Source organism: Schistocerca cancellata, chromosome 10 (assembly GCF_023864275.1).
Source record: "Schistocerca cancellata isolate TAMUIC-IGC-003103 chromosome 10, iqSchCanc2.1, whole genome shotgun sequence".
Taxonomy (NCBI): Eukaryota; Metazoa; Arthropoda; class Insecta; order Orthoptera; family Acrididae; genus Schistocerca; species Schistocerca cancellata.
In genome coordinates, this window is record NC_064635.1 from 209,017,148 (window position 1) to 209,041,002 (window position 23,855).

A 23,855-nucleotide genomic window follows, 5' to 3' on the forward strand; every position below is an offset into this window, starting at 1 on the left:
TGGAATGAGAACAGGGAGGGGGCCGGATGGGTGAGGACAGTGACTAACAAAGCTTGAGACCAGGAGGGTTACGGGAATGTGGGATGTATTGCAGGGAAAGTTCCCACCTGCACAATTCACAAAAGCTGGCGTTGGTGGGAAGGATCCATATGGCACAAGTTGCGAAGCAGTCATTGAGATGAGGGACATCATGTTTGGCAGCATGTTCTGCAACGGGGTGATCCACTTGTTTTCAGGCCACAGTTTGTCGATGGCCATTCGTGCGGACAGACAGCTTGTTGGTTGTCTTGCCTACATAGAATGCAGCACAGTGGTTGCAGCTTAACTTGTAAATCAAATGTGACTGGTTTCACAGGTAGCCCTGCCTTTGATGGGATAGGTGGTGTTAGTGACCAGACTGGAGTAGGTGGTAGTGGGAGTATGTACGAGACAGGGGTACGAGCCATGAGGTAAGGGATTGGGAGCAGGGTTTGTGTACGGATGGACGAGTATACTGTGTAGGTTGGAGTGGGTGGCGGAATACCACTGTGAAAGAGGTGGCAGGATTGTGGGCAGGTTGTTGTTGTTGTTGTGGTCTTCAGTCCTGAGACTGGTTTGATGCAGCTCTCCATGCTACTCTATCCTGTGCAAGCTTCTTCATCTCCCAGTACCTACTGCAACCTACATCCTTCTGAATCTGCTTAGTGTATTCATCTCTTGGTCTCCCCCTACGATTTTTTCCCTCCACACTACCCTCCAATACTAAATTGGTGATCTCTGGATGCCTCAGAACATGTCCTAAAAACCGATCCCTTCTTCTGGTCAAGTTGTGCCACAAACTCCTCTTCTCCCCAATCCTATTCAGTACCGCCTCATTAGTTATGTGATCTACCCATCTAATCTTCAGCATTCTTCTGTAGCACCACATTTCAAAAGCTTCTATTCTCTCCTTGTCCAAACTATTTACCGTCCATGTTTCACTTCCATACATGGCTACACTCCATACAAATACTTTCAGAAATGACTTCCTGACACTTAAATCTATACTCGATGTTAACAAATTTCTCTTCTTCAGAAACGCTTTCCTTGCCATTGCCAGTCTACATTTTATATCCTCTCTACTTCGACCATCATCAGTTATTTTGCTCCCCAAATAGCAAAATTCCTTTACTACTTTAAGTGTCTCATTTCCTAATCTAATTCCCTCAGCATCACCCAACTTAATTTGACTACATTCCATTATCCTTGTTTCACTTTTGTTGATGTTCATCTTATACCCTCCTTTCAAGACACTGTCCATTCCATTCAACTGCTCTTCCAAGTCCTTTGCTGTCTCTGACAGAATTACGATGTCTTCGGCGAACCTCAAAGTTTTTATTTCTTCTCCATGGATTTTAATACCTACTCCAAACTTTTCTTTTGTTTCCTTTACTGCTTGCTCAATATACAGATTGGATAACATTGGGGAGAGGCTACAACCCTGTCTCACTCCCTTCCCAACCACTGCTTCCCTTTCATGCCCCTTGACTCTTATAACTGCCATCTGGTTTCTGTACAAATTGTAAATAGCCTTTCACTCCCTGTATTTTACCCCTGCCACCTTTAGAATTTGAAAGAGAGTATTCCAGTCAACATTGTCAAAAGCTTTCTCTAAGTCTACAAATGCTAGAAACATAGGTATGCCTTTCCTTAATCTTTCTTCTAAGATGAGTCGCAAGGTCAGTATTGCCTCACGTGTTCCAACATTTGTATGGAATCCAAACTGATCTTCCCCGAGGTCGGCTTCTACAAGTTTTTCCATTCTTCTGTAAATAATTCGTGTTAGCATTTTGCAGCTGTGACTTATTAAACTGATAGTTCAGTAATTTTCACATCTGTCAACACCTGCTTTCTTTGGGATTGGAATTATTATATTCTTCTTGAAGTCTGAGGGTATTTCACCTGTTTCGTACATCTTGCTCACCAGATGGTAGAGTTTTGTCAGGACTGGCTCTCCCAAGGCAGTCAGTAGTTCCAATGGAATGTTGTCTACTCCGGGGGCCTTGTTTCGACTCAGGTCTTTCAAACTCTTCACGCAGTATCGTATCTCATTTCAGTGCACAACAAGAGGTAGTTGAAACAATGGCAGAGAATGTGATTCAGTTGCTCCAGTCATAGGTGGCACTGAGTTGTGAGGGGAATAGGGGAATGCTCCTCTGTGACCGGACAGTGAGACTTTGTGAGGTGGTGGATGACTGGAAAGATAAGGCACGGGAGATTTGTTTTTGTACAAGGACGGGAGGATAATTGCGATCTGTAAAGGACTCAGTGAGAACCTCAGTATATTTCAAGAGGGACCGCTCGTCACTACAGATGCAATAACCATGAGTGGCTAGGCTGTACGGAAGGGACTTCTTGGTATGGAATGGGTGGCAGCTGTCAAAGTGGAGGTATTGCTGGTGATTAGTATGTTTAATATGGATGGAGGTACTGCTGTAGCCATCTTTAAGGTGGAGTTCAACATCTAGAATGGTGGCTTGTTGGGTTGAGTAAGACCATGTGAAGGGAATGGGGGAGAAGCTGTTGAGGTTCTGGAGGAATGTGAATAGGGTGTCCTCACCCTCTGTCCAGATTGTATCTAAACAGGTAAGGGGTTTAGGATTCTGGGTGTTTGTGAAGGATTCCTCTAGATTGCCCACGAATAGGTCGGTTTAGGATGGTACCATGTGGGTGCCCATAGCCATACGCTGGATTTGTCTGTAGGTCATGACTTCAAAGGAGAAGTAATTACAGGTGAGGATATATTTGGTCATGGTGACCAGGAAGGAGGCTTTTGGCTTATAATCTACCAGGCATTGGGAAAGGTAGTGTCGAATAGAGGTAAGACGCAGGTGATGTTAGTGTAAAAAGAGGCAGCGTCAATAGTGAAGAGCAGGCACTGCGTGGTAAAGGACAGGAACTGTGAAGAGTTGGTGGAGGGAATGGTTGGTATCTTTTATATGGAGGGTATGTTCTGGGTAATAGGCTGCAGGTGTTGGTCTAGGAGATATCTTTGCGATCTGGATCGAGGGTGAGGACACCCTATCCACATTCCTCCAGAACCTCAACAGCTTCTCCGACATTCACTTCACCTGGTCCTACTCAAATCAACAAACCACTTTGCTAGATGTTGACCTCCGCCTCAAAGATGGCTACATCAGTACCTCTGTCCATATCAAACTTGGTGTGGTCGTCACATCTGCAGTGATGAGCGATCCCTCTCGAAATATACAGAAGAGCATCCCCTTTGTAATTGAGTTTCAGCATTGGAGCAACTGAATTACACTCTCTGCCAGGGTTTTGACTACCTCTCATAATGCCCTGAAATGAGAAATGTCCTGTCCACTATCCTTCCACCCCTCTCACAATGTATTTTGCTGTCCACTGAACCTACATGGTTTACTCATCCATACCTATACAACCACTGCTCCCAACCCCTTACCTCATGGATCATATCCCTGTAATAGACCTATGTAAGACCTGTCCCGCACAGCCTTCCACTACCTCCTATTACAGTCTAGTCACAAATATCACCTACCCCAACAATGACAGGGTTATCTGTGAACCAGTCAAATGATCTACAAGCTAAGCTGCAAACCACTGTGCTGCATTCTATGTTGGCATGACAACCAACAAGTTGTCTGTCCTCATCAATGGCCACTGAGAATTTGTGGTCAAGAAACAACAGGATCATCCTGTTGCTGAACACACTATCAAATTTGATATCCTTCATTTCAATGACTGCTTCACAGCCTGTGCCATATGGATCCTTCCCATCAACACCATCTTTTCTGATTTGCCAGATGGGAACTCTCCCTCAGATATATCCTACGTTCCTGTAATCCTCCTGGCCTCAACCTTTGTTACTCATTGTTCTCATTCTCACCCATCACCCCTTCACAGTTCCCATTCCAGCACTTTTTACTTCTCTCCTTTTCTGCCCCTCCACAACCACCATCTCTCCACCGCACTCCGTCTAACCTCCCAGCTGCTACTAACTGCCCTACCCTCTCTCCACCTTGTCCCTGCATGCTCCCCCAACATTACTTCACTGTCCCCCACCCTACTCTTCTCTCCCTCCCCCTCCCCGGCCCAGCCTCCTCTTTACACCTACCCAGTTACCTCTCCCATCATGTACTGCTGCTGCTGTTCGTAGAGTGGCTTCAGCTGCCACACACACACACACACACACACACACACACACACACACACACAGAGAGAGAGAGAGAGAGAGAGAGAGAGAGAGAGAGAGAGAGAGAGAGAGAGAGAGAGAGTGTGTGTGTGTGTGTGTGTGTGTGTGTGTGTGTCTATTTGCCTTGTTGGCCGGAAGCTTATTTTTCGACAGTCTTTTTGTTGTATCTATCTGGGACTCAAAACTTGTATTTTGCATCTCTGTTAGGAATGAAACATACACATGTCAATGTTTTGGAAATTCAACCTGTAAGTGGTGTGAAATGTTTTACAAAAATATTTCATTGCAAATACTTTTTTGAAGCAAAGTCTTCGAAAACAGGTGGTTGGCTTCTCAGTTAGAGATGAAAAAACATGTTCTTCATTGTTTTTGGAAATTCAAACCCGCAAGGGGCTGAAATAGGGTCACAGTGATTCACTGACACATCACTGTCCAGGCCAAAGTGCAAAGGATAGAAACTTGAAATTTGAGGAGGGTGTGTATCTTATACTGTAGGCATCATTTAAGAAGGGACTGTCCGAAATTCCACTCCTACGGTGCTGAAATAGGGGATAAAAGACTTTTTGAACATAAGTGACTTTAAGGGAAATTTGAAGCTAGAACTGAAAAAACGTATTTGGTGGTTTCTCCGACAGAAAAGAAAAAATAAGTGTTTCAGCATTTTTGGAAATCCAAACACTACAGTGGGTAAAGTTTTTTGAAAGTAAATAATCACTAAAGAGCTACCAAACGATTTTTAAGGCTGCGCCTGTGACAACTGGTATCTGACTTTTCAGGTAGAAATAAAAAAAATACTTGTTTCAGTGTTTCTGGAATTCGACTCCTAAGGAAGAGTAACAGGGCATGATAATTTTTAAGAAAATATTTTTACATTAAAAAGTTTTACAGCTAAATTTATGCAAACTAAAATTTTACTTCTCAGTTAGATATAAAGAAGTATTTGTTAGAGGATGAAGTTGCTAAGGAAATATCTCCACACGAAGTATGATTAACAAAAACTTTGAGGAACGGCTACCAGAATCATTTTTTGTCAGAAGTACATTTGAAAAAGACCATGCTTACATGGCCTTAATTTGCATTAAAAGCTTAGGAGGTGTTGTAATTTGTGAACAACGTAAAAATTCAATTTAATAATAAAGAAAAAAAATTCTGCAGGCCATACGGTCTACATGAGTGAAGCAGCAGGCACTAAGCTAGTAATAACAATAACTGTATGGGAGTGTCAATCATCATGACCGGCTCCTAGAAAAACATTTCATTAGCATAAAGGGAAAGAAGTGGTACTGACATTTGTTTAGCCGAGCTAAGCATGGCTGTTGTGGATTCACAGTCTTTGTAACATGATTCATGGGAAAAATTCTATAACTATGAAAGACTGGAGAAGACAGAATGCCATTACATATTTGAAGAAAGGACTTTATGACCAAAGAGCACCAGGGAGACCTTCAACAACTATTGACTGCATCTCATATGAACATACCTCCAATTGTAGATGGAAGGAGACACCTTATATCCAAGTGAAATAAACAAAGAAGATGCCAAACAAAATGTGCACAGCTACACCATAAGTATATTGCAGTAAATGCAATATCACTTTAGATGTTAAATGGCTCTGAGCACTATGGGACTTGACTGCTAAGGTCATCAGTCCCCTAGAACTCAGAACTACTTAAACCTAACTAACCTGAGGACATCACACACATCCATTCCCAAGGCAGGTTTCGAGCCTGCGACCGTAGCAGCTGCGCGGTTCCAGACTATAGCGCCTAGAACTGCTCGGCCACCCCGGCCGGCTTAGATGTTAAATGTCTGAGAATATTCCATACCAAAAAGTAGACTAATTTTGCCTTTGAATGTAACATTTCTGTCAGTGAAATTATTTCAGTTGCAATTCATTTGGAAAGTCTTGTTTGGAATATTAAAATGCCTACACTCTCAACAATATTTGAAATAAGAGTTGAATAAAATGTTGAGCCAATGAGAAGTTGAATATCTTCTAAATCTGAAATTTCTCAAATTTTAATCTGAGAGGAGAAATCAAATAAATGCGATGAAAACTTGTTAAAACGGTTAAGAAATGATTTTGACTAATTTGCAGCTCAAAATTAAAGTGTAAAATAATTTAGAATGTAATGGGTTAAATTGTTATCTAGCTGCCCTGAAGGAATTTATTGTATTACCATTAATGACTGCCTTTGGTACTACCAGATCCTTTTTGCTTGTTTGACCTTAAATAATATCAGTGTATCTGAGATTAAGAGAGTAAGAAGATCAATGAGAGAATGTCTGAAAGTAAAAAATGTTGTCAACCAATCTGACTGAAAACCCTAAGAGACTTTGGTCTTACTTAAAATCAGTAAGTGGGTCAAAATGATCTATTCCAGCACTCAGTAATCATATAGCCACTGAAACAGGAGATAACTGAGAGAAGGCCGAATTACTGAATTCAGTCTTCTGAAACTGATTCATTGCGGAAGACTGTAATATGGTCCCTCCTTTCAATCACTGTACAAATGTCTAAATAGCAGATATTGAGATAGCCAGTCGTAGGACAGAAACGTAACTAAAAATTGCTTAGTAGAGGTATGGCATCACAACTAGATGAGATACATGTAAGGTTTTCCAAAGGTTATGCACAAGAAATTATTGTCTTTCTAGCAGCAGGTTATTGCAGTTCACTGGAGCAACTGGAAAATATTGCAGGTCATTCCCATTTCCAAGGTGGATCATAGGACGGATGCACATAATTGTAGGCCTATATCATTGACATCAATCTCTTGTAGAATTACAGAACATGTTCACAATCAAGAATTATGATGTTTTTGGAGAATAAAAATCTCCTCTATAAAAATCAATGTGGATTCTGCAAACAGAGATCTTGCAAAATTCAGTTCATTCTGTTCTTCTGTGAGCTCCACGACGTTGCAGACATCAGTGCTTATGTTGATGCCATGTTCCTTGACTCGAGAAAGGCATTTGACACCATCCTGCAGTGCCTTTTAATGAAAAAAATATGAGCTTACTGAGAAGTGGACCAGATTTGCAACTGGATTCAGGACTTCCTTGTAGCAACATCTCACTCTTAACAGAACAAGAACTATAGATTTTCCTGAGGACCCCAATGAAGTGTCATAGGACTGTTAATGCATAAAATGTATATAAATGACCTAGGAAAAAGCACTGGAAGCTCTTTAAGACTGCTTGCAGACGATGTGGTTGTCTATAAGAAAGTAGCAACACCTGAAGTCAGTATCGATTTGCAAAATGATCTACAGAAGATTGATGAATGGTGCAGTCTCTGGCAATTGGCCCTGAATGTGAATAATGCAACATATTGTGCATACATAAGAAAAGAAATCTACTACCATACAACTACACCATTGATGACATATTGCTATAAACAGTATATAGCATAAGATATCTAGGTCAGATTGAGATTCACAGGAAGAATCTTAAGGAAATGTAACTCATCCATGAAAGAAATGGCCTACAAGACACTTGTTTGACCAATTCTTGAGTACTGTTCATCAATCTGGGACCCTTATATGGTAGGACTGATAGGAGGGAGAGAGAGAGAGAGAGAGAGAGAGAGAGAGAGAGAGAGAGAGAGGGAGGGAGAGAGAGAGAGAGAGAGAGAGAGAGAGAGAGAGAGAGAGAGAGAGAGAGAGAGAAGATCCAATTAAGAGTGGAGCATTTCATCAAGGGATTTGTTACTCAGACACTACAAGAGAGGCATTGTGGATCATGGGGAGGTTTACAATTGAAATTTCAAGAGAGTACTCTCTGGGAAGATTTGGACAACATATTACTTTCTCACACATCTCATAAAAGACCACAATGAAAAAATTCAGGAAATTAGAGCTAGTACAGAGTTTTATTGACAAACACTCTTCCTGTGCACCATTCATATCTGGAACAAGCACGGGAACCAGTTAGTGGTACCAGAAGTACCCTCCACCACACATCATCAGGTGGGTTGCAGAGTATGATATAGATGCTGATGAAACGTAAGAATTAAATTGTTAGCTGTGAAGAACTAGTAGTCCTGTTCACCTATCATTTGAGCTGTGTCTCCTAAGGTAGAATTTAAATCCTTGATTAGTACATTTGGGTCATCAGCATAATTTACACTTTTCTTTTACTGAGCACACTGGACTCGCTTTCACGAGGATGTCAGTTCAAGCCCATGCCCAGCCATCCCGCTTTAGGTTTTCTGTGATTTGACTAAATCACTTCAGGGAAATGCCCAGATGGTTCCTTTGAAATCACGCAGCTGATTTCCTTCCCCATTCTCCCCTAATCTGATGGAACCACTGACCTTACTGTTTGGCCCCCTCCCCCAAATTGACTGATCAACCGACCCTTCTTTAATCACTCTTTAAAATCTTTGGAGGATCTTTTGTATAGGTAGGAAGAAAAGTAGGTCCAGTACTGACCCTTACAGCACTCCACATGTTATGTTACTCCATTCTGAGATTAGTTTCATGTCTATAACACAGTCTGTCGCTGAGATGCTCTTCTTTCTGTTGTGAAGATAAGACTCCATTCATGCTAGAGGGATGTGATTAATCTCATAATACTTTAGTTTGCCAAGTATAATTATGTGAAGCATACAACAAAAGGTCTTTATTATGTCACAAAATATAAAAACTGGATAATTTTCCTGGTTTACTTCTGTCAGGACTTCTTTTCTGAGTTCTTGCGTTGCTTACTTGAAGAGAGTCCTTAATGAAAGCTAAACAGAGGCAATTAACAGCTTCTGTTCAGTTACATGGGTCAGTGTTCTATCATAGCCGACTTTTTGAGGCAATTTTGAAATGATTGGCAAGACTCAAATAAGTCTGTAATTAGAGGAGGCTTGCTTATCTACAATTTTAAAGATGACTGTTACTATAGCACATTTAAGTCTGTCAGGATATATACCCTAAGTGATTGATTTCAAAGATACTTAAGGGTAATCATACCAAGTTAGCACAAGATTTTTAAATTATGCTAGGAATGCATATCATGTGTACTTTCATTCTCATCTTAGATATGGGGTCACCTTCTGGGGAAAATCTAAAACAGCTAATAGCACTTTTAAACTACAAAAAAGGGCCATTAGAATCTTGTTTGTGTGCAAGCCTAGAGACTCTTGTAAACCCCCGTTTAAGAACTCTAGTATTCCTCCATTACCATGTGTATACATTATGGAAACCCTTTTGTTCTTTAAATTAAATGTAGTAGTCAAGGACCGGAGACTGCAAAAAAACTGTGATATACATGAGCACTTTACCAGACAAAACAGAAACTTATATATGACTCAAATCAGCACAGCACTGTGCCAAAAAGGTACTTTTCACATGGGAGTTAAGCTTTATGACTAACTTCCTGAAAACATAAAAGCTATCACTGAGGTCAATACATTTGGGAAATCTCTAAAGTCATATTTACAGCATCACTGCTTTTACTCCATTGAAGAATATTTAAATTTATGAAATGTGTTATATAAATATTTACATGTAAAGTGTATTATTCTAAGCTTAAATATGTATGCCTTGAAATGACTTTCAGCCTGTATATTTATAACTTGACTTGTCCAATGTCTTATGCATAAGCTGATATGTAGACAACAGGACCAATAAAATACAATCTACAATCTACAAACACTACCACAGCCAGCATTATTACTACTTTTTAATAATTTGATATTTTTAATACTCTTTAATCCCACAAATTATCCATCATTTACCCTGATGTTCAATTCTGCCCTTACTGTTTTAGAGGATACCAAGACTCAGAGTGCTACAGTAATATCTTTACTCAAAGTGCTATAGTAATATCTTTAAGAAAGAGTTACATTTTCTGTCATCACTGCCTGCTTTATAAATTTTTCTCTATAGTTCCTCCCATAATTTCATCCACTGTATATTTTACTGTAAATCTTGTACCATTATGCTCAAATATATTATTAACTAAATAATGTAACTGGATAGATAAAATATCTATTCACCAAACAACAGCAGGACATGCACATAAAAGAAGGTTATAATTAGGCAAGCATTTGGAGCAAGTGGCTCCTTCTTTAGACAGAAGGGTTGAAGGGGAAGGAAGAGGGGTGAAGGAAAAGGACTGGAGAGGTCTAGGAAAAGGGGTAGATTTTGCAAATGTCTTCTAAACCCATAGGTCACATGGGACTCACCAGACAGTATGAGAAAATAAGAGTCTTTGCTTCTCATCTCATCTGGCAAGTCTGTATGGCCTACAGTTCTGGATATGACTTTCTCAAAATCTACCCCTTCACCTAAACCTCTCCAGTTCTTTTCTTTCATCCCTCTTCCTTCCCCTTCACCCCATCTGTCTCAAGAAGGAGCCACTGGCTCCAAAAGCTTGGCTAATTATAACCTTCTTTTACGTGTGTGTTCTGCTGCTGCTTGGTGATGATTTTTTATCTATACAAATACATCATTTTCTAAAAAAGGATTGTTTTTGTTGTTTAATTATTAACTAATGTTTTTACAGCTAAACCACTGCAGGCTGTTGGATCTGAAAACAAATTGTCATTACCTATTCCATTATGTCCTTCAATCTCTGTAGGTAACACACAGCTGTAGGTCAACAAATCCAGTTGCCATCAGTTAGCACTATCTAACAGAAAATAAAAACCAAAGTCCTATAAACAATGGTTCTGCAGTGATGTTTGCATAACCTTATTTAAAATTATCTCCAGTGGCTTTCTGATGCGATAGAAATCTTCTGCTGGTGGCCTGTGAACTGTCAGTACTACAAGTTTATCTTTATTTTCTGACTGACCAAGGTGGCACAGCACTGGAAGAGCTATTTAGCACAACATTTGTTAAACTGAGGAGCCTGGGACTGAACTCCCATTTTGACAAATATAGCCATTCCCCCTTTTATTTTTACTGTTTTAACAACAGTATAACATTAACTTGCTTTGTTGTAAGCAAACATGAGTCACAACATACTTATTTAGAAGCTCACACTCAGATCAGAGGTGTTGCAGGATCTGAGGTCATCTATTTCTTTGTACACAAGTGTCTGCTTACAGAAGTAAAATAGCAATGGGGTCAAGATTTTTCAGGTCTTTGTGGTTGATGACAGTACAGAATGACTTGGATGTTAGGCTAGGGGAAATGAGACTCTGGGTTTGCTTACTGGTCCGATTCTTATTGCTTCTTCGTGTATTTGCAATGAACATGCAGAAGAACACAGACAGTAGTTTATAACTTTATAGATAAGGCTTACTAGATTCTCCAATCATTTACCAGGAAAGACAGCCACCCCAACCTATAACTTCATTACGATTTGGTTATATAAAGTAATGTGTGGTACCACAGAACATGAAGCATGGATGTGCCAGATTCTATTGTTATAACTGAACCTTTACATTCAAGTAATCATCACATACCGCCATAGGTATATGTAGACAAATGTACAATGGAAATCAATACCTAAGTCCAGAGGCACGTACAAACACACTTTTGCAACTCCTCAGTGTACAAGCTTAACTCGCATAGTATCTGCTGTAGGCTTGTTCATATGAAGCTAGTGGAGCTCTTCTGCTCACTGGAACCCATCTGCTTGGGCTGTTTGCTTGCAGATGCGATATGACTGCATCACTTCATGCCTCCAGTTCCCAGTCAGTGAGTGTGAAATCAGTGGTTATGCATTTGACCTCTTAATGAGCTGATGAAAGCAGCTTGCACTGTTTGCCTAAGTTACAAGAATTACAGTTAATATTCAGATATTGTGATTTTTCAGTTATTACAGCTTTCACCAGGATCAATCTGTTCAATTTCAGTGATTCTTTGATATGTACAAATCTGCTGACAATCCATTTCTCCTTTAATTTTTCTGACACGTATGAGAAGTTCATCCTTTTTATTACTGAGGTAAAATGTAAATGTTGTGTGCCTAGGGCCTCCCATTGGGTAGACCGTTCGCTGGGTGCAAGTCTTTCTATTTGATGCCACTTCAGCGACTTGCATATCGATGGGGATGAAATGGTGATGATTAGGACAACACAACACCCAGTCCCCGAGCGGAGAAAATCTCTGACCCAGGCGGGAATCGAACCCGGGCCCTTAGGATTGACATTCTGTCATGCTGACCACTCAGATACAGGGGGTGGACATTACTCAGGTGTGTAAGCTTTTGATTGGAGATGCTAAACCCATTTGCTTTTAAATTCATGGTTTTTCTCAAGGTACAGTATTTTGTTTTACTAGTAAATGTTTCTGTCTTTCTGATGCGATTACCCTGAAAATGAGTTGTAGTTCTCATCCTCATTCATTCTGTGTTGCTTTTTATGACGTTGAGTTTAGACCTTTAATTAGTATCCTTGCATCATCAGCAAATATTACATTTCCAAGTAGCACGGGGAGATGGCCTTTACACAAAGCTAAGGAGGACAGTATGTATTAAGTGCCACATTTTAAAAACAGTGGTGAGAGTTCATTAAGTATGGACTGGTGACATCACTGTAAATAGTCCTTGGGGAAATTCAAGAATTCCACATGCAATTATTAACAGGGGCAAATGTTAATGTGTGAAAGATCACTGACTTAGTACAGCAGATCAGCTCACCACTGAAATAATGTAGAGGGCAACCAAACTTAAATTCATCGAATTTAGCTACATATAAGGCTCAAAAGCTGAGAGACTGTATCTTCATCTGTTCCATTTGTCTGTTATTTACACGTTTAACTCAGAAATCAACCAGCGCTACATATTCTTCCACATCTGCTATCGTATCCCCTTCCCACGAATCGTGAACATCATCCTGTCGAGTAAAGTCACGTTCAATTATAACAGTATGTTTATGCAGCAACCTCACGGGTCATTTGTCACCTCGTGCTGCTGAGCGTCACCCCTACCAGTTGGTGAGATCCACACCGACTGAGGATTGAGCTATTTTCAGTTCTTTTTCTCTAGTGTCATGTTATTGTGTAAATATTTCACTGTACACATCTCAGTAGTTGTGTGGAAGCTCTGCAGACAGTGTGTCCCAAATAATGCCGGTCAGGCTCACATGTTTCTCGTGAAGTCACTTACAGTGCACGTCATCCTGAAAGGCACTTCTGCTCAGAGACGCAGTGACAGAGGAGCCCAGACTCGAAGGAAGAGATGGGGCGAAGACATTGCACAATGCCAATCATTACAATGTGTTGCCGCACATGAGAACAAATAATACTGTTTCACAACTGAAGTGTGCCCACAATTCAGTCTGTAGGAGAGCACTTAATCACTGCCCAAAACTATTCACAGCAAGACATCCTGAGGAAGACTCAGTGACAATCGAATAAACATCACTCGCTGAAGATCAATAGTGACCCATACTAAGAAAATGAGCCCAGTTCACAAGATTTGCTATGCTGCGTAACACTAGACACAGATCAACTGAGTGAGGCTCAGTGTCGATCCTCATTTTGCACAAGATACGCTCAGCAACAGCACCAAATCAGCTACCGACACGATTATCCTGCTTTGACTACAAATATTAATTCTACGTTATTCGTTACTGCATGTTTTGTGCTTTAAAGACGGAGGAAAATAAATGGGAAAAACTTCTCAAACTTCTTCAAGAAAACTTTTCCACAGCTGAAAAACAACAAATTAATGAGATATCCACAAATTTCATGAAAAGAAACAATGTGGTTCTCTGCTTAAAACTTGTGAATACAGAATGCTGCCCACCTCAGTGTGGGTCACTCCAGCACGAGGGTTAGTCGTAAGCTCGTGTCTGCACGATCATTTTGCAACTAAGTCATTAAGCCGTACTCGGTTGTGCATCTCACTTCCGTCTGCTGTCAATTTCCTCCATTTGCTGCGATCGTCAGCGAGTTGCTCCCACTTGTCACCGTCAATATTAAATGTGCACGTGCCATGTTTGACACAATCCCTAAAGCGTAGCAGAGGTCTTCCACGAGGTCTCTTTGCTCCTGCTATTTCACTGAGTAATGCGTGCCAGGGCAGACGGGAGTGGTCCGTACGGTGAAGATGTTGCAGGCAATGTTGCTCGAGTGTGGCAGTGCTACTCTGTCGTTTTGCAGTTTTCAGAACCATATCATTTGTCACACAATCCTTCCACAATACTCCCGAGATGCTCCATAAGGACCTCAGGTGAAAGGCGTCGAGCTTTCGTTACTGTTTGGCATACGACGTCCGAGTCTCAGCTCCGTACAGGAGAGTACTCAGTACATACGATTGATACACGAGTATTTTTGTTGACAGTGTGAGACGTTTGTTGTCCCGTGCTCGTGTGCAGAACTTTCCTATTTGAGCATTTATCTCGTCATCCGAGGAGATATCTTCTGCCATTACTGAACCGAGATAACAGAATTTATTGACTACCTCCAACAAGGAGCTGTCCAGTTTGATGACAGGTGAATCTGTGTATCCTCGTGCCATGACAACTGTCTTCTTACTGTTTATATACACGGAGAAGAGCTTGCATGCAGTAGAGAATTTGTCCACGAGCTCTTGCGGATTGTCTCGAGTATGCGCTACACATGCAGCATTGTCAGCAAGTAAAAGCCTATTTGCAAGCAAGTCTTCTTGGAACCGCTTGGATCTGAGTAGAGAAATGATGCAGAGCTTCCCATTAGCTCTGGTATGTAGATGAATGCCCAAGTTAGTTTCACCAAAAGCAACTTTGAGGAGTGCTGAGGAAAAAATATTGAACAAAGTGTGAGCCAATACACAGCCTTGACAAACCCCTCTTTTTGCAGCACATGGGTCAGATATGATTCTGTCAAAGACCACAGCATCTTGCATATTTTCGTGAAAGCCGTGATCATCTTTAAGAGCATTGGAGAACACCCTATCTTGAAAGTACTGCATACAGTCCTTCTCTGCTGACTGTGTCAAAAGCCTCATTTAGATCAATAAAGGCAATGAACAGAGGAATTTCCTCCTCGCGGCACTTCTCCTGGATTTCCCAGAGTGTGAAGATCGTATCAACTGTACATCATTGGGGACGAAATCCACGTTATTCCTCAGGGTATATGCACTGGGCAAGTCTGCCCAAAACCACACAGGCAAATTTTTTTCCAAGTATACTCAGAAGTCGGATTCCGTGGTTACAGTTGCATAAAATATATGTAAATGTGGCACTGTTTCACATCTGTGCAGAGCATGATGAATACCTATGTATATTATGGATCACTGGCCATGAATCTCAAGATGTTTTTGTGTGAACAAAAGTTTAAATAATTTGCAGGCATTTAAGCTGTTATTTGACACTGAAGAAACTATCAATACAGAAAGGAGTCAAAGTATACATTTACACAATTTGGTCATGTAGAGATCTAACCAAAATGATGGTTCATTTGACTACTATCTTCTTGTTGTGGTCTTCAGTCCGAAGATTGGTTTGATGCAGTTCTCCGTGCTACTCTGTCCTGCACAAGTCTCTCCTTGTCTGTGTAACTACCGCACCTTACACCCTTCTGAATCTGCTGACTGTATTCATCTCTTGGTCTCCTTCTACAATTTTTACCTTCCACACTCCCCTTCAATACTAAACTGATGATTCCCTGATGTCTCAGAATATGCCCTATAAACTGATCCCTTTCGCTAGTCAGGTTGTGCCACAAATTTCTTATCTCACCAATTCTGTAAACCACCACCTTATTACTTACATGAACTACCCTCCTAGTCTTCAGCATTCTTCTATAGCACCACATTTCAAAAGCCTCTATTCTCTTCTTGTCTAAACTGTTTATCACCCAAGTTTCACTTCCATATATGTCTACACTCCATAAAATATTAACACTTAAATCTATATCTCAGGTTAACAAATTTCTCTCCTTCAGAAACAGTAATGCCTTTCTCGCCACTGCCGGTCTACATTTTTGATCCTCTATATTTCGGCAATCATCAGCTATTTTGCTGACAAAAAAGGAGGGGGGTGGGTGTTGTGAAGTGACAGTTACAGTTGAACTTGAATTGATTTGTGAAATTTTGCCAGTCCAAGTTGATCCTTGTTCACAGTGAAATAGTCTGAGATTAATGTTTATATTTAAACAATGGAAAATCCTGGATGGAATGTAACAACATTATGAAAAGGGTAGTTCCTCCCCCCACCCCCCACCCCCACCACCGCACAGTGGATATGCTAAGACACAGATAGGCACATTTGTTGTTTGTTACAAAATAAGCTTTTGGCCGAGAATGTGTTCATCAAAAATAGACCTCACATACACTCACACACACACACACACACACACACACACACACACACACACACAACCACAGTGTCTCTTATGGCAGAAGCCAGTCCGAAGTCTGGCTTCAGCTGCTAGAGACTGTGGTTGTATATGTCTGTGTGTGTGTGTGTGTGTGTGTGTGTGTGTGTGTGTGTGTGTGTGTGTGTGTGTGGAGGGGGGGAGGGTCTATTTTTGACAAATGCCTTGTTGGCCAAAAGCTTATTTTGTGACAACACAACAAACATGCCTCTCTGTGACTCCACATATCTGCTATATAGTGAGTAACCTCTTCATAATAGTGGAACATTCATATTCCATAGATTTCTGAGTTCAGTTCAATTTGAATTCATTTTTTCATACTAATCTAAGATCAACCACTTTATACAATCAGCCCTAGATCTCATTGGTTTTCGCCGTTAACGAAGGTGGATCTGCAAAAAGGTTCAAAACTGAGGCTTGTTCAAATCTAGCACACACTGTTGCAGCTGTGTATATGCTGCAGACAGCAGTTCACCTAAATCTACTCCTACATATACAAATATATTCTGCAAACCGCTGTGAAGTGTAAGGCAGGAGGTATTTCTCATTCTATCACATGTTAGGGTTTCTTCACGTACCAATTGTATATGGAAGCCGTAATTAGCCTAATTTTGTCTTCATGGTCCCTCCAAGTTTTCTGCTTACAAGCTTATTTTCGTAATAGTGTTTGGTGTTATGTGTATGAAATACCTTTTTAACACTTACCAATTCATAATACAGTTTTTTGAATTCATTGACTTCTTCCTTTGTCAGCTCAAGTTTGTGCTTGTACTCTTTTGCCTCTGCTTTGTACATGATTACTTCTGCTTCTAGGCACTGTGGGAAGAAATCAGATATTATAATAGATATTCTTGTTATGAACAGTAAATACCTGCACCAAATGTTCCCCACCCTATTTTCAGACCTATTTGTAGAAACTGTAAATTACTATGAAGAATTACATGTAAATTTATATGCACATTAAAGACATGTAATGATAGCAGCGATATTTACAATGATAACAATTATAGCCATAGTACTGAAAAATGGCAACAACAGCAACAACAAACTGGAGGCTAAATTTTTACATATCAGTCTCAATCGCACTAAAGTAAGTATGGCAGGACAAGTTGCGGCACATTTGTACTGTCTTCTTGTAGCCTACTATGACACAGAACTTATATTACTACGAGGAAGCTAATGCACCTCTATAAGAGATATAGTTCCACAAAATGTGCAAAACAGCTAGGAACACAGCGGTATTACTTCAAAATATATCACCTGTTTCCAGTTATTGTTGGTCTGCGAAGTTATTGTTCACAACTAAGTCACATTCTGACATCACGACATTAATGAACTGTTATACAGTACATTAGTAAATGGTGTTCTGGTTTATGACTGCTCAATGATGTGGTTATCAGTGCTATATATTGGTAAAAATCACAAAACATGGTGGTGGAAAATCTAGGATGGAATGTAACAATCTTATGATAAGGATAGTTGCTACTCACCATAGAGCGGAGATGCTGAGTCACAGATAGGCACAATGAAAAGACTGTCAGAAAGTGAGCTTTCAGCCAATAAGGCCTTCTTTGGAGATAGAACATACTCACAAACACTCGCACAAATGCAACTCACACATACATGATCACTGTGGTCATGTACGTGTTAGTTGGATTTGCATGCGTGTGCGTGCAGGTTTGTGTGTGTGTGTGTGTGTGTGTGTGTGTGTGTGTGTGTGTGTGTGTTCTATCCCCAATGAAGGCCTTGTTGGCCAAAAGCTCATTTTCAACAGTATTTTTGTCATGCCCCTCTTCAACTCACCATCTCCGCTGTATGGTGTAGCAACTATCCTTTTCATAATATTGTTACAAAACTCAGTGGATTACATGTCATGTAGTACTAGTAAGTCTGCACATTGAAAGATATGTGAATAGACTATGACTAAACAGGAAAAAATTCTGAATATTAATCATTTATAACGTATTCTACTTTTTTAAGGATGTAATGTATGTAGTAGGGATTGCACAGCAGCAGTATATTGCTGAGGGAGTGAAGTTCTGGAATACCTGTGCCATAGAGATGTGTTTTTGTAGTGCCAGGTTTGTGAGGGACAAGGGACAGAGACTGGCAGAATCTGAAATGGTGAAGGTTACTCTGAAAGGAATGGTGGGATCCAGAGAAAGAAATTTTTATGGTCAGGCCATTGGGGTGGGGGTGGGGGTGGATGAGAGGTGGAGGGGGGTTTCCATGGTTTAGGCAGCATTTAAGGAACAGGATGTGGCACTGGGTTTTAGCCAAGAAAAGGGATCCATTTCTGAACTGGTACAGAAAGATGGAGCAGAGTTCCACTATGGTAGGGATGGCAGATGAAGGAAATGATCAAAAGAAGGCATTAGATGGTTGAGAGAGAAAAAGACATGTAAAAATACGTACAGACACACAAAAATTGACACAAATGCATACAAATACACAAAAATACATGAGAATAGGTAAAGATAAACACAAAGTAATACGTACAAAAACGTGGGGAAAAGGACAGAATGGTCAGGGTATGCGTATGTTGGGGTAAGGGAAGAGAAAGAGGGAGAAGGGGAATGGGTTAGGTCGAGTTTCCATATAGCCTGATCTACAAGTAAAAGCAGTTCATGTGAGTCGAGATGAGGCTGGGAACTGTGCTGTTGCTGGTTCCAAGCAACAGTTGCGCTTTGCGCTCAAAGAAAGTGTGTACTCCACAAATTGGGTCTCTCACTTGCTCGTGTAGAATTTATAGCTTTTTATTCCATCTGTTGTGAGTTGTCATGGATGATGGTGGATCATCCATGAAAACTCACAACAGATGGAATAAAAATTCACTAAATAACTCACTACAAACATGTTTAATGCTCGCATCACGTACAACATTTACAGCAGAGCCGTCAGAACACTACTAAACACTTACTGGCTGTCAAAGAATGTGTGACGTGGGTGCGCAGAATCATGTTAAACTTGACTGCCGTCATTCGTGACTCCAATTATAGTGTGTGTGGCACAGGTATATGTGGAAAATAATATGCAAAAATACACAAGAATAAGGGAGGAATAGTGATCAACAGGAATAACTATAATTATCGACACAAAGATATCAGCTCCTCCCTGTTCACATCCCCTCACCACCATTGTATGCCATGCTCTGCCAATGCACCTACCAGTCTCTCCCCTCTGATCCTCTCCTTTTCCACTCCTCACTTACCCCCTCCCCCACAGCCTCTGGATACTGGCTCCAATAGCCTTGTCCTGACGTCTTCTAATCCCTCCACAATCTGTCACACAGCACTCTTCTCTCACCCCAACCAAACCCTGCTATCCTTGCCACTTTCCCACCCCATTCTGAATTGCTGTTTCAACTCAATGCGACACCTGCATTCTGGCTGCAGTGGCCAGAGATAGAGGCTCGTCTGCGTGAGGTGTGCCTGCTTGCGTGAATGTGTGTGTGTGAGTGCGTTTTCTTTTCTGAACAAGGCTTTGGCCAAAAGCACAATGTGTAACAGTATTTTTGTTGCTCCTCTCTGCAACTCATTATCATCTTTACACTGAATAGCAATCTATCATCTCCATAACATCTATTTCTTAACATTTTTATTATATTTATACTATTCCCTACATAAACGGCATTTAGGTTTAAACATTTATTAAAATCTGTTAACAAGCTGATTAGTTCTCTGTGTGTCAAATTCTGCCACTTCAGTGTATGACAATAGTCTTGAAGTACTTCATCAAAGACAAAGTCTGATGTTCATCAAGAGGTGGAATGAAGGTAGCAGTGTAGCGTGGATATTCAAAACATGTCGTATTCAAAATGATGCAACAATTCTCATGTGTGCTGTGCACAGTGAAGCAGAGCACCGATGGGTAAAAATATGACTCGGTTAGTCAAAAGAACGTGTTACTTTTTTCAATGGCTCTTCACAGTTTTTTGAAGCTTCACAGTAGGATTCAAAATTGACTGGCCCTTCAGTGCTCCACAAAATCCATAAATAAGATTCCTTTAGCATCAAGAATGCCCATACAATAGTGTTTAGGGGGACGGGAAAGGAGGGGGGGGGGGGGCTATGCCTGGAGGAATGGTGTACTTTTTTAATATTTTGGATGACAAACGGCAACTTATAAGTAACCGTAAAAAAGTTCCACTTCCTGTCTATTAAAAACCTTTATAATACAGATCTTAAAACATTCACCTGAAAGAAAAACTCTGCGCTACATAATATATTTTCCTTTCCTAGAGCACTAGGGGGAGGGAAGTGGGAGGGGCCAGGCACCCCCTAGCCTCAGGTATGGGTGCCCTTGTTTGCTATAATCTTTCTGCCTGTCAGTGATTGGCATTCTCCTTTCATCTTCCAGGATGAGGCAGTATGGCCAAAAGACCACTGCTTACCATTTTGTCACCAGTAGCACCATGGTTTAGTAAACATACTCCTTTTATTTAGTTCTATATTTCTCATCCCCTTTATGTACTGGGCATGAAATAAAGATTATTACCATTGAAATAGTGTGAAAAAGCAATTGAAGACCAACAACAACAATAACATTATTAGAAGTACATTGCGTCTGACTTATATATATACAGCAGTATAGTGATCTGGGTCTCTTCAACAGAGCAGCAGCTGTAATATATTCTGGAACTAACCATCATAGTCCAGATGAAATGAGATTTGGTTCAAATCACTGATAACAAAGTAAAATGAAGCTTCCCAGGTATCACTTTTGTAGTCCAGCTGCTAACCAATCAACTGTTGTTTATAACAGTACAGCTAGGCATTTGGATTCTGGGAAGACTGGGCTGACAGACAAATGGAGAGAATTTGACATTTCTGGCCAATTTCACTCAGAAACTGAAAGCTTTGTTGGAACACTGAACATATATTTGCCCTTTCAATAGGAAAATTGCATGAACTAGAGATAATCTTGAAAGGTCAAAAATTTCAAATAGTAGCTCTACGAGAAACATGATTTATGGACTAAATACAAAGGATTTTTGAAACTACAGACATGCAAACCAAACTACACTTAGGATGTATTTTCACCATCAACAAAAACTTGTTGAATTCAGTAACAAATATGAACCCATGAGCAACAGATTACTGACAACCACCACACAATGTACAACCAAAATATGAGGACAGTTCTTAAATAAATAGCATTTTTATACTAAACCAAAAAGAGCATTCTTAAAAACAATTTTATTACTGAATGAAAGCTTTTTGCTTTTCATTACTTCTGAACACAATGTTTATAATAAACAACCAATTTCTGAATTCCATTTGCTTAAAAATCCATGAACCACTGCTGAAGGACAATTTTGATGTCCTAACTGATGTCACGGCACTGACTGCCATATTATATCCCCACCCTCCCCACTCATTAGAGTTCCATCACAAGTCCAGAGAGAGACTTTAACTCTTACATTTAATCATAGGAAAACTAGGTTTGCTGACTTCATTCCAAAATAAAGAATATATTACTTGCAATAAACTGGCACCAGGATACATGAAACAAAATATGATAAAATCAAATGAGTCCAGAAATCTAAGTACCTTGGTGCAATAATTCAGGAAATTGAACTGAGAAGAAAGGTACTAAATTGTTTCAGGAAAAAAACTGAAACAATGAAAAAATTAAAAAAAGAGTAGTAGGCAGAAACAGCATTCCAACTAACATGAAATGTATACAAGAGTAGGAAATGCTCAAAATTAAAACACTAGAATTTCAGTGTTAAACAAGAAAGTCTGTATGCTACAAAATCATCAATTCAGGACAGGAAAGATGATATACTAAAAACACCGAAAAAGGAGAACAAAAAATTATACAGAAATCCTGGGTCCAAAAGACATTGAGTATAAGAATCTAGCAAAAGGTCATGTGGAACACAAACATTCACAGTGACATTAGGAAACACAGAGTAAACTTTTATGGCCATATCAAAAGAATAAAATCTGTCAAATTTTCCGGAAACAGGAGTAAAACAAAAGCAGTTCCCATTTAATGGGTTGGTGAAAGAAAAAGAAGAAAAGAAAAGAAGAGCGGCAGATATTACATGAGATAATATAAACAACAGGAAAAATTCTCAACCTGAAGTTGGACAATGGCAATTAATTGTCAGGAAAATGGATTAAGGCTTGGCAATGAGGTCTAAAGTGAGAAATCCACTACATAGCAAAAGAAAGAAAGAAACATTACTAAGTTGACAAATACAAGTTCTAAACTGGGCCATTTGCATAAAAATCTTACCAGAAGACAAAGTAGTGCCAAATAATCAGAATAACAATAAAATTTGTAAATTTAGTACTTCTGATACAGCATTAGTCCCATTTGAAACACAAGGAGTAAGGGTGAATAAGAAGGATCAAATGTTAAGTTACAGGGACTGTTCCTTCATTCGTTCATTCACACCTAACGCCGAAGCAGCTGTTTATTCACAGTATACAAACAGCAAATTATGACTAATGCTAATCTGCTCACACTAATACACTATGTGATCAAAATTATCCAGACACCTAGCTGAAAATGACTTAAAAGTTCGTGGTGCCCTCCATCAGTAATGCTGGAATTAAAAATGGTGTTTGCCCACCCTTAGCCTTGATGACAGCTTCAACTCTCACAGGCATACATTCGATCAGGTGCTGGAAGGTTTCTTGGGGAATGACAGCCCATTCTTCATGGAGTGCTGCACTGAGGAGAGGTATTGATGTCGATCGGTGGGGCCTGGCACGAAGTCATCATTCCAAAACAACCCAAAGGTGTTCTATAGGATTCAGGTCAGGACTCTGTGCAGCCCAGTCCATGACATGGATGTTATTGTTGTGTAACCACTCCATCACAGGCCATGCATTATGAACAGGTGCTCGATCATGTTGAAAGATGCACTCGCCATCTTGCTCTTCAACAGTGGGAAGCAAGAAGGTGCTTAAAACATCGATGTAGGCCTGTGCTGTGATAGTGCCATGCAAAACAACAAGGGGTGCAAGGCCATGAAAAACACAACTGCACCATAACACCACCACCTCTGAATTTCACTGTTGGCACTACAGACGCTGGCAGATGACGTTCACTGGGCACTCTTCATACCCACACCCTGTCATCGAATTGCCACATTGTGTACTGTGATTCGTCATTCCACACAATGTTTTTCCACTGTTGAGTTGTCCAATGTTTATGCTCCTTACACCAAGTGTGGTGTCATTTGGCATTTGCCGCTGTGATGTGTGACTTATGAGGAGCCACTCAACCATGAAATCCAAGTTTTATCACCTCCCGCGTAACTGTGATAGTACAGTGGATCCCGATGCAGTTTGGAATTCCTGTGTGATGGTCTGGATAAATGTCTGCCTATTACAAATTATGACCCTCTTCAGCTGTCAGCAGGCTCTGTCACTCAACAGATGCTTTTGTGCTGTATGTGT

At 40.3% G+C, this 23,855-nt stretch overlaps 1 protein-coding gene across 1 annotated transcript in view; it reads right to left on the bottom strand.

Moving 5' to 3' along the window:
* The window catches only part of LOC126106273 (cilia- and flagella-associated protein 58-like), a 282,413-nt gene that overhangs the window by 7,500 nt on the left and 251,058 nt on the right, over positions 1-23,855 (bottom strand). The window contains exon 15 of the mRNA XM_049912496.1: positions 17,143-17,253. Within this exon, the coding sequence (XP_049768453.1) occupies positions 17,143-17,253 (111 nt within the window). The remainder of the gene's footprint in view (positions 1-17,142; positions 17,254-23,855) is intronic.